Below are 12,478 nucleotides of genomic sequence, written 5' to 3' on the forward strand. Positions count from 1 at the left end.
TAATATTTTTAATTTTTTAAAAATTTCATTAAATATTCAAGAAAGATTATAAGGTATTGAAAATCCCATACTCAAAGTTTTGTTATTAATGGTTTAAATATTTTTTTTTTTAAATTCAGATGATCATAAAACTATATAATGAGGAAGTTTCATTTAATAGATATTCATATTAAAAATATATTATATATCTATGTTAAAATTATTTAAATTTAGTTACATACAATACAAAATGGAGATTACCAAAAATTAATTGTAAATAAATAAAAGTAATTTCTTTAATTTATGAATTTGTGTCAGTTTAATTTTATATGTAACAGTAGTTTTTCAATTATTTAATATATATTTATTAATTGTTTCATAATATGTAAAAAACGTTAAGCATATAATAATATGTAAAATAATGTGTACATAAAATGTTCATTCTGCTAGGACGCGGATCTTAAACTAGTGTCACCTATAATAAAACCCAATTGCAACTTCTACAAGAAATTTTAAGTTCTAAAAGAATATTAATATACCTCAAAACTAATGTACGGGAAATCGCCAATTTCATACATCAATATAGGGTCATGGTCTCGGTCAATACATACACTTGCTAAAACATACACCAACATTGAATATATTCAAATTTCATACATCAACAACAACATTTGGGTATATCCATACTTTGTCTCCGTTAGTCAAAGATTACAGATGCTTATGTGGAGTTAATAGATTGTTTACGTGTCAATTAGAGATTAATACATGATTTTTTTGTTTAAAAGAATAATAGTTGATAAAATTACTTATTTTTAAATTAGTTTCAGTTTTGGTTTCTTGGTACTGTAAGCTTCTCCGGTGTGGGTTTAAATAGCCGCCTTTATGTGGGCTTTTATGGATGGAGATTGTTCATTCATCTCCGAATTTATGTTTTGAGTCACTCATGTATGGGTTCTTGTAGCCATTTTCATATGGGCTCTTGTGTGTTTCTTTTGAATGAAATAAATTACTTTCTAGTGGGAAAAAAATTGTTTAAAAGGGGTATCAAACCTTGGTTAGAGCTATAATTCATCCACCACTTAACCATTACCACAAAATAATTGTAAATAAACAAAAGTGATTTCTTTAATTTATGAATTTGTGTCAATTTAATTTTATATGTAACAGTAGTTTTTCATTTATTTAATATATATTTATTAATTGTTTCATAATATGTAAAAAACACGTTAAGCAAATAATAATATGTAAAATAATGTGTACATAAAATGTTCATTCCGCTAGGACGCGGATCTTAAACTAGTATCACCTATAATAAACCCCAATTGCAACTTCTACAAGAAATGTTAAGTTCTAAAAGAATATTAATATACCTCAAAACTAATGTACGGGAAATCGGCTATTTCATACATCAACATAGAGTCGTAGTCTCGATCAATACATACACTTGCTAAAACATACACCAACATTGAATATATTCAAATTTCATACATCAACAACATTTGGGTATATCCATACTTACATATGCTTATGTGGAGTTAATAGATTGTTTACATGTCAATTAGAAATTAATACATGATTTTTTTTGCTTAAAAGAATAATAGTTAATAAAATTACTTATTTTTAAATTGGTTAAAAGTAGTATCAAACCTTGGTTAGAGCTATAATTCATCCACCACTCAACCACTTTGCCAAATCCAATTCACTGGTTTTGTTATCTATCATTTTCTATTTATACCTATAATCCTGACCAGAATTAGAGAGGCAATCTCAGAAAGACACCCATATAAACAGAAAGATAAATATTTATTTTTAAAATAAAAAAAGGCGGAAATGACAAAAAACCCTGGAATAAATGAAGTATTTACAAGTTGTATCAGGGTATAACCTATCCGCAGTGACCCGACCCGGATGTATAGTCAATTCAATTGAACCAAATCGTTTAACCGTTTAACCAATCCCTGGAAACCAAACCAATCCCTCAAAACCGAACCCATCCTTCGAAACCAAACCAAATCTGTCGGTTTTATCAAACCCTTTACAATTTCCCTAAATCCTCCAATTGATTAATTCATTCGACTCCATTTCTCCCCCTCTTTTCACTCCACTTTAAACGAGAAGAAACCCTAGTTTTGAAAATCAATCGGTGAGTTCAGAAGAGCCAACAACGATTGTGATATGGTGGTCGAAACGAGAGGAGGTGGTAAGAGGAAGGATAATCCAACGAAGGAAGAGGTTTGGAAAGTGAAGTTTGTAAAGACGACCTCCGATAATATTGAGAAGACGACGACGGAGAATGTTGAATCGACGGGAACGGCAAAGACGACGGAGATTGTTGACTCGAGGGAGAAGACGACGGATGTCTCGACGGAGGTGACGACGGATGTCTCGACGGAGAAGACGACGGATGTCTCGACGGAGAAGACGACGGATGTCTCGGCGGAGAAGACGAGTGAGGACGCGAGGGAGAGTACAGCAGAGATAACGGAGCCGAGTGATGTGGCTTTAGAAACTGCTCCGGTGACAATGAACAAAGGTCCTGCTGGCCCATCTCCTCCAGCTCCTCCAGCAACTCCGGCGATTGGGACTTAATCTGAAGAAGAAGAGAATGAGGAAACTCCTTCTTCTGGAGATGAAGAGAATCAGAAAGCCGGTTCTGGAGAGGAAGAGAATGATCATGACGACCGTTCCGATGATTCTAGCCAGGAGAATGAAGATGCTGAAGAAGAACAAGAAGAAGCAGATGAGAAGGAAGAGACTGAAGGTTCTGGAGAAGGAAATGGTGACAGAGAAGGAAATGGAGACGGAGAAGGAAAGGATAATGAGAATGAAGGTTCTGAAGAAGAAAATGACCGAGAAGAGTTAGCAAATGTAGACGACAATGAGAATCCACCTGAACCCGGGAATCCAACTGAACCAGAGGTAACAAATGTAACAAATTTTCAATTGAGTGTGTTAATGCTAGTAATACTAGGGGAAGTATAGGAATAACATGTTAGTTTTGGTAGAGGTAAACTGAAATTGTGTAAACGGATATAACTTGGATATAACTTGGATATAACTTGGATATAAGTTAGATATAGCTAACTTGGATATAACTTTAGTATGACTTGGATATAACTTTGGTATAACGTGGTGAATACTTTGGTATAACGTGGTGAATACTTTGGTATAACTTGCAGGGTTTGAATGGAAATGTGGCAATCGAGGCAATCAAACCAACCAGCATGTTCTTCAAGCCAACCGAGTACAGAAAAAAAATAAAGCTAGGGACAAGGTGTATGATAGCTAGCGCGATTAAGACGCTAAAAAATCTGAAACCCAAGCTGTCTAACGCGGAGATGAGCTGGTTCACGGAGCATCCTCAATTCAGACACATTTTCCACATGAAGATAGAGACTAACCACAGGGTTCAGGGAATGTGGATGTTGTTGTTGCGTACTGCTGGTATCGAGAAGCTGAGAGAAGTGTGGTTCATTGTGAATGGGGTTCCAATCCGTTACAGGCTGAGGGAACATGGTTTGATATCTGGGCTATTCTGCCAGAACTATCCTCTCGGCTACAAAGAGCTTGGTGGGACGAGGTTCGTTGATCGTCATTTCAAGGAAGGAGAACCGAGAAGGTTAGAGGATGTTAAGAAGAAGCTGGTGAACATGGGATCCCACAAAGACAGACTGAAGATGGCGGTTCTCTTCTTCTTAGCTTCGGTTGTTTGTGCGCAAACGAAGGTTGGACACAAGGCTAATGATGTATTGGAGGTGTTCCAGAGAGCAGTGGATGATCTTGAGTACTGCAAGTCCTTTCCGTGGGGGAGATTTTCCTATGATTACATGCTGAAGGAGATCTCTCACACAATGAAGCATTTTAGAGGGGTGGTGAAAGAGAAAACATTATGGCCGCTACCAGGTTTCTGTGTTCCATTAGAGGTATGCAAAATCCCATTAAACCAGTCTGACAGCATTGTTGTTTACTAATTCAAAAATGTTGTGTGTAACAGCTTCTTGCATTCGAGGCAATTCCGAAGCTAGGAATAGCGTTCAGAGAGACTGTGGTTGGAGCTGGTCGCGACTGTCCGAGGATGTGCAAGTCCTACTTTAAACGAAATGGAATGACAGGGGTGTCACTTTCTGTGATAAACAAGGAACTGGGTAACACAACTGTAAGTCTTCCTGTGAACTGTGGTAGAACTAGGGTAGGAATAAAGTGAAACTGTGGTAGAAGTAAGGTAGTACTAGAAAGGGAACTAGGGTAGGAATAAAGTGAAACTGTGGTAGAAGTAAGGTAGTACTTATTTTCTTTTTAGACATTAGAAATTGCTAAGTTTTAAAATTATTTATGTGTGTGACAGGATATTGACAGCATCATCCCCACCAAAACTTCACGAAAAGATAGCCTTTTGGATGAGATTATGGAAGATGAAGACGATGTTGATCAATCTGATATAGCTGTGGACAGTTGGGAGAAGTGTCTGGATGCAGGGCAGAAGGTTTTTTTTAAAGACATGTTCGACGAAGATGTAGCTGGGCGTGAAAAACAGCCAGAACCAATTGAAGATGCAACAGGGGATGGAGTACAGGTAGGTGAGCAGTCGATTCAGCTGGGAGATGTTATGAATATGCTGAAAAAAACAATGAAACTGATGAGGAAAATTGACAAGAAAGTTGACCAGCTGGATGGGAGATTGGCCCCGCTTGAGGAGTTTGTCAAGGAAGCACAAGGCAAAGTAGTAGAGGTTGAAGAAGCAGAATCACAAGGGAAAGGCAAAAGAAAGAAAACCCAGAAGTCTGTGGGGAAAGGCAAAAAACAGAAAACCAAGTGAAGTCGAGTGGAGTTGAGTGAAACAAAGTTTCTGGATGTTTTATGTTAAATCATTTTTTTTTGTTAAAGACAAACGAAGTTTGAATGTTTATCTCGATTGTGATGTGGATTTACAACTTTAACTATGTTATGACTAAGTTGTTATGTTATATTAGTGTTGTAATATTGTTATTAGATTTGTCTCGTTTTAGGTGAATGATAATTATATGACATATTACCAATTGAAATGAAATCCACTAAGCTAACACTCAAGACAAACAAAGTTCTTAACATAACCACATAATAAGTCTAACATTAGATAAGATTCAAAGACTTAACAGAACAAACCTAGTAGTACTTATACAAGTCTTAACAGAACAAAAAAAAGACTTGTAACCGAAACTGGAAATAGATAGGGAATACAAAGCAAAGTTCTTATTTTTAGCACATCCATAGTAAGAACTTGAGATTTGAGAATCTCATGGACGAGAGGTAGAGGTAATAATCCTCTTAAGCTTAGCAATCTCTTCAGCCATATCATTCACCTCCATCCTTAGGCGCCTCACTTCATCCTCAACACCAAAAGCCCATGGCTGACGAAAGTGCATCCCATCGTCCTACACAGTTTCATGCATAGTATAACTCAGTTTTACCCAGAGTATAACTAGGTTTCACTTAGTAGGATTAAAACAGTTTTACCCAGAGTATAACTAGGTTTCACTCAGTAGGATTAACACAGTTTTACCCAGAGTATAACTAGGTTTCACTCAGTATAACTAAGTCTCACTAAGTTTAATTAAATTTGGTTTACCCAGAGTATAACTAAGTTTAATTTAGTTCTACAAAGAAGGAAATTACCTCATAATTCTTGCAGGTGAAGTACCTACTCCCAGGCAAGGTATCGAAATCGTGGTGATACTTAGGATTTGGAGAAACATCTGTCTTGATTTCACCGCCACATGGACAACGGGTAGGAATTTCATACTGGGCATCGCAAATGTAGCCTAACATGTCGTAGTGTTTCTTGTGTTTCTTCATGTCCTTCATCTCTTGGTACTGGTGAGTCATCGTCAGTAGAGGGAATTTTGAAATAGATAAGATGAGGGAGGGAAGAGTGTGAGGAGGAGGAGGAGTGGAGTAGATAAGATGAGGAAGGGAGGTCGGTAGATATCAACGAGATGAGAAGAGAGTAAAGAGAGAGAGGAGAGGATTTGTCTCAGAGGAGAGAGAGAGAGAGAAATAATTGACTAAAGTGAGACAGAGCACAGTAGACGAGACGAGACGGAGAGCAGAGAGGGAGTCTACTTTTTGACCGAAATAATTGAGATTTTTGGAATATTATCGATTAGGCGCGAAATTTTTTTTAGTTTTCCCCCCCCCCCCCCAAAATATTTGCTCATAGTTATACTGAAGTTTCAGGTGTTACCAAATTTCGTCATAGTTCTATTTTTTTTGATTTCAACATTTTTTAGTTTTACGTATAATTTAAATTGGTTAAGAAGGTTTTACTTGTTATTTTCCCTCATTGCCATTCAAGTTTTAACTGATAATTGCAAGAATATTTTCGAAAGCACGAGAATTGTAGAATAGTCCTTTGTAAGCTGCTCTTATTAAGAAAATGAACTTGGAAAGACTATACAATGCATAATAGAAAATGTGATGACGATGAATTAGTTTAGTTTTTTCACTAATATAATTTCAGGAGGAGTTTATGTTGATGAATTAGGGCGGTAGTGAAGTGAATGTGTTTGTGCATTAACAATTTTGTGTTGGGTTAGAGGGGATGATGTCAAGTAAATATCTTTTATTTACGATCATAGTAACACCTTGTTTTACTAGTTTTCCTTGGTTTTCCATAGTTGCAACATAAGTTCGACAGTGCACAGACTTAGAAAATACATAGGTTCCAATACAGGGAAACATAAGTAAGTAAACTTAGAATAAAACTTTCTCACACCATTAAACATAGAGATTTTGAAAGTCTCTAACAATTTCCTCTTCTTGTTGGATCCTCTCCAAATTAATTGTGAGTTCTGCAATGGTTTGATTTAACTGCTCGATCACCCTACTCTTCTCTTGGATCTCATCTCGGGCTTCAATCAAAGCCATTTTTTGCCATTCTGTACCATCCTCTACATCAAACCATTTGAAGTAGTTGCATCCATTTTTCTCTTGCCAAAAATTCCATTGTAAATAATTTCTTTATTTTTCAATCTTGGATCACAATTTCTATCATCAGCTGGGATACCTTATAACGCGGACAGCCATAAAATCGTCGCCCCGGGTTCTTGTCTGTCCAAGCTTGTCTTATTTCGGCATCTAAGCGACAGAAACACAATTTTCTTGCAGAATTTTCCCTTCTCCTTGACGAACCCGAACCATCTCCTTGCATCTTCGATATTTTGTCCTCAGAAAGTAAGCAGAAGAGTCTCGAGAGAGAGAAGTGAGAGAAGAGAGAGAGAGAGAAGATGGAGAATTTATATCATTTATTGGATATATAAAGGACCAAATTCGGGTATATTCAGGAACAATTATACTTAGTAGTTGTCCAAACCCGATTAAAATTAACAACAACAACATTCCAAGTTCAACATACCAAAAGCAACATAGCAAAAGCAACATAGAAAAAGCAACATTCCAAGATTTAGTTTGTTTCACTTGGAGGATTAGAACGCATTCCAAACAACAGCCAATTAAAACCAAAATTTGTCCTCGCTCGCCTTACGTTTTGTGTCCTTTTACGCTGTTCTCCAACTGATGGATTCCTATTAACCTTTTTCCTTCCCTTCCTTGTCAGCTTTTTCGGAGGTATGATCTGGAGCTCTTTGATGTGATCTGGTACAATCCATTCAGACTTGTCCAGCACATAATAAATGGTCCTGTAATAAGCCATTGCCCAAAGTTATGTCCAGTAATACTTTGAGCACAACTGATGATACTCTATGTTGACCTCACGTTGATGACCATTAGCAGCAGGAACCTCAAGGAAATATAAGTAAGCAGAAAGTCCATGAAGACAAGGATACTTTTCATAATCAAATACCTTGCAGCTACACGACTTCGCTATCAAATTCACCAAATAAACCTTCCCATTGTCAGTGTCGGTAACCTCGTACTCAAGATCATAACTATTCAGCTCACGCACTGGCGTTTTCTCAGCTTTGCCCCATAAGTTGTGCAAATGGATCTCAACCAGAGGAACCAGTTTGGTATCAAGTGATCCAGACACGGCGTCCTTCCGATGTTCATTAAACCAGTCAGATATTTTTTTGATGATTGTATCCAACAATGGTATCAAGGCATACCTCCTTGCGTCCCTAAACGCGGTATTCATCGACTCCACACTGTTGCTAGTGCCCAAGTTGTATCTACAACCTGGAAAGTAGACCCTAGCCCATGTTGCTCTGTTAGTGTTCTCCTCCAAATACTTGCAGGCTGAAGGATATCTCACCTTAAAAGATGCATAAGCAGCCTCGAACTCAGGCACTGTGTAATACCTAGCCAACTCCATAAATCTCCATGGCACTACGGCTTTGATGGTGTTACAAGCATGGTTTCTCACATTCTGAGCTAGATGCCATATACAATGGCCATGGTGAGATTGTGGATACACATTAGCTACAGCAGTGATGAGGCTCTGATTTCTATCGCTCATAAAAACTATTTCAGAAGAGTCCGGTATAACAGTTTTGAGCATCTCGAAAAACCAAGTCCAACTAGCATTATTCTCACCGTCAAGTACCGCAAACGCGAGGGGATAATGGTGACGATTAGGATCTTGAGCTTTAGCAAATACTAGTACCCCACCATATCCGTTCTTCAAAAATGTAGCATCCACAAGAATCACTTTCCTCATGGCCTTAAACCCTTCAATGCAAGCTCCTAAAGCTATGAAAAGGTACTTGAACTTACCTGCCTCATCCAACTTCACCTCTGTTGTTGTTCCGGAATTAACCTGCTCTAACATGTACAAGTAGCTAGGCAACATCTTGTAGCTGTCTTCTGAATTACCACGCAACACACGCATAGCTAGATTTTTCCCTCTCAAGGCTGTGGAGTAAGTTACCGATACACCCAGTCTTAACTTAATTAAGTCTATGATATCTCTCGGAACAGGAGTCATCAGTTTTCCAGGATATTCCTCATTCAAAAAAGTTGCAACTAATTCTGCAGATCCTTTCCTCTTGCTGTTGCAGCTATTACTTTGATTAGTCCAAGAGCATGTATGCACACCCCAGTACCTCCCAATAGAAAAAATTTCTGTCTCTCGAATCCTCGCAGCTCGCAATCCCCATTTACAGTTTGCTTCACAACATTTTAACACCAACCGTTTTCGATCAGATTTTTTAATAACATAACGAAAGCTGCAACCAAATGCAGCTCTATCCACCACCTCTTGAAGTGATCTCTTGTTTGGAAATTCCTGCAGAAGGTACAGACCCATAGCATCTCTCCATTTCTCTATAACTTGACTACATTTTACTAAAGGTAGCTGCTCAACATACATATTACCACTGCCATCCATATTAGCTGTGGTGTCCTTCTCAGGAGCGGTTTCTGTCTCAGCTGCAGTTTCAGTCTCAGCTGCAGTTTCCGTCTCATCACAACCATCACCAAATCTATAATCTATGCTAGATATGTCGTCTCCGCTTTTGAAACTGCTTTTGAAATCTGCAGACCAAGATGGTGTTACAGTCGATGCTTCCTCGTTTGTCATGTAAGTTTTCGGTAATACTATGCTATTTGAACAATATGTACTATGCTATTTTGTTTGTTACTATTCTATTTTAATAATATTTCATATTATGTATTGTGTGTATATTTTAATATTTGAGTTAGAATTTATATTTTCTTTTATGGTTTATTGATTAGTGTGTTGTGTTTGGTTCATGGAACGTTTGTGTTGACTTTGGGATAATCATTACTTCCTTCCATGGAATCATATACATTTCACAATTTGAACATTAATATATACTATGTTATTTCGTTTGTTACTATTTTATTTTGATAATGCTTCTTATGTACTATGTGCATATTTGATATTGGATTAGGGTTTATATTTCCTTTAAGGGTTTAGTGATTAGTGTTTTGAGTTTAGTTTATGGAAAGTTTGGGTTGACTTTGGGGTAAGCATTACCTCCTTCACTGCAATCATAGACAATTCAAAATTGAACATTAATATGTATTATGCTATTTCGTTTGTTGCTACTATATTTAAATAATGCCTCATATTATGTACTGTGTGCATATTTTAATATCAGGGTTAGGGTTTATATTTTTTTTTAGGATTTAGTGATTAGTGTTTTGGGTTTAGTTTATGGAAATTTTGGGTTGATAGGGAATAAACATTACTTCCACTGTTATTAATTTCATTATTATGAACTATATTATATGTAGAATGTTCTATTCTATTTACTCTGTTTATCTTCTTCCATAACATTATATCTTTCTCCGATCATCACATTCATATTAATCATTGTATGAATGATGACGGTTTCTTTTGGATTGACAACCTCTGTATCGTCCTTAATCACTCTTGCCGTAGTGATCATCTTTGTAGTCACCGCCACCGTTGGTGCGATAACCAATATCACCGCTCCGATAACTACTACCGCCGCGACCATGCCGCAATAATCACCACAAATATTGATCACAAATTTTTTTCCTTTAACTGGCAACTGGTTCAAAAAAAAGGACAAACCCGGGAAATATATGACAAATGCTATGAGATCAAGGTGATGATTGTTTCGGTAGTTTTTAGTTTAAGTTTTTGGTTTTTAGATTTTAGTTTTTGGTTTTTAGATTTTGGTTTTTGGTTTTCAGCTTTTAGTTTTTGGTTTTTGGTTTTTAGATTTTGATTTTGGTTTTTAGTTTTTCAGTATTTTTTTATTTTTCAAAAATTAATTAATGCGTCAGTTTGAAATAATACAACAAAATAGAAATAAATATTTATATTTACAATTAAAATTATCAAAATCTTGTGATAATTATTTTAAAATAAAATACAATAACATATTTTAATTATTATAGTTTTATAAAAAAGTATATTATAATAAAATATTTATCGTAAAATTTATATAAATTGCAAAAAAACAAAAATATTTAAAAGTTTGAAACTACTTAGAAATTTTTCTTATATAAATAGAAATAGTTTTTCTTAAAAATTATAAATTATATAAAAATAAAAATACTTAAAATTTTGAAAATAATTATAAAATTTCTCATATAAATTATTTATATTTTCTTAAAATTGAATGGCTATTTTTATTTTTCATGACTAATACAATATATTGTATTACTAAAACATATTATGTTTTTATAATTTTAGTTATTTATAATGTGACTAGTAATTATTAAAATTATTCTATTATTTATATAGAGAAATTAATAACTAAGTTTCAAAATTAATTAATTTATAAACTATATAAATTTATTTTACAGATATTAAACACAAATAAATTATATCACATTATTTTTTAAATTATAGCTAATGTACCAAAAAATTTTATGATTATTTATCTTTATGAAAATATTATTTATTAATTATTAATTAATTAAATGTTGTAGTTTCTACCCAAAAAATCAAAATTCGTTTTTTATTTTAAAAGCTAATAAAAGTTGGTTTTTGGTTTTTCTTCACAAATTGGTTAAACTTTTCAAAAACTAGTTTCCCTAAATTTTAGGGAATCTATTTATTAGAAATCTTGATTGGCAAATAAAATGGTTTCTACAAAAACAAAAACTAATACTTGATTGGATGAAAAATGGTTTTTGCAAAAACAAAAACTAAAAACTAAAGTAAAAACCACAAACAATCAACTTCCTAATAATGTCAAAATCAATGTGTTATTCTTAATTTATTGGTGAAATATGGCTATTTTACAAATAAGCCCTTAAATCAATATAGAATAACATATGTATGCATCTGATGCAAAAACAAGAAGAAAACACATAGATTTCGAGGTTTTTGACATGTATAATGTCTGGCGGAGACCAAAAAAAAGATTGCAGAATCCCTATAATGATATAATTACCATAATGTCATTAAAAACAATAAAAAAGACCCAAAATATGTTGTATTTGACTCGAACTTGGGCTTTTTCAATCTAAAAATAAGCCCACTAACCACCAAACCACAGCAATTACAATAATTTTGTTATTGAAAGATCACTAATACTAATATATATTATGTATATAGGAAAAATATATGTATTATACATAAAAATTGGTAATATATGTATAAATAGAGTATTATATATAAATACAAAAAATTCTTCCCCGCATACTCTCCGATATTTTCCTGTTTTTTCAATAAATCGTTAGGCCCAGCTGCACTGCACGCATAGCGCCTAGCAAGTTTCCGAACAAGGGGTATAAATAAAAAATGATAGATAACAATACATGAATTGGATTTAGCCGTTTGAGTAATAAAATGGCCGTTTGACGTCAAAAAAAAAAAATTGGATTTGGCATAGTCGCTGAATGGTGGAAAAGTTATAACGTTCAATTCCCCTCTCAATCAACCTAAATGAAGTATTTTTTATTAACTATTTATTATTTGAAACAGAAAGCCAAGTATTAATTTCTAATTAACACATAAGTATCCATAATTTTTGACTACGAAGACGCAATCAAAATATAGATATACCTAAATTTTGTTGTTCATGTATGAAATTTAAATATAATAAATGTTGGTTATATTTTA

At 34.5% G+C, this 12,478-nt stretch overlaps 1 protein-coding gene across 1 annotated transcript; it reads right to left on the reverse strand.

The window, feature by feature from the left end:
- Window positions 1-596: 596 nt before the first annotated feature.
- On the reverse strand, window positions 597-10,683 carry LOC117131872 (protein FAR-RED ELONGATED HYPOCOTYL 3-like). Its single transcript, XM_033284803.1, has 2 exons — window positions 5,632-10,683; window positions 597-5,390 (listed from the first exon to the last, which is right to left on the reverse strand). Exon 1 carries the CDS (start codon window positions 9,488-9,490, stop codon window positions 7,676-7,678), a length of 1,815 nt encoding a protein of 604 aa, XP_033140694.1. The 5' UTR covers window positions 9,491-10,683; the 3' UTR covers window positions 597-5,390; window positions 5,632-7,675.
- Window positions 10,684-12,478: the final 1,795 nt, after the last annotated feature.

Source organism: Brassica rapa, chromosome A02 (genome assembly GCF_000309985.2).
Source record: "Brassica rapa cultivar Chiifu-401-42 chromosome A02, CAAS_Brap_v3.01, whole genome shotgun sequence".
NCBI classification, from domain to species: domain Eukaryota; kingdom Viridiplantae; phylum Streptophyta; class Magnoliopsida; order Brassicales; family Brassicaceae; genus Brassica; species Brassica rapa.

What these genes read in the sequence shown, in the direction of transcription:
- LOC117131872 (XM_033284803.1), bottom strand. Translation starts at nt 9,490, where the DNA reads ATGACAAACGAGGAAGCATCGACTGTAACACCATCTTGGTCTGCAGAT.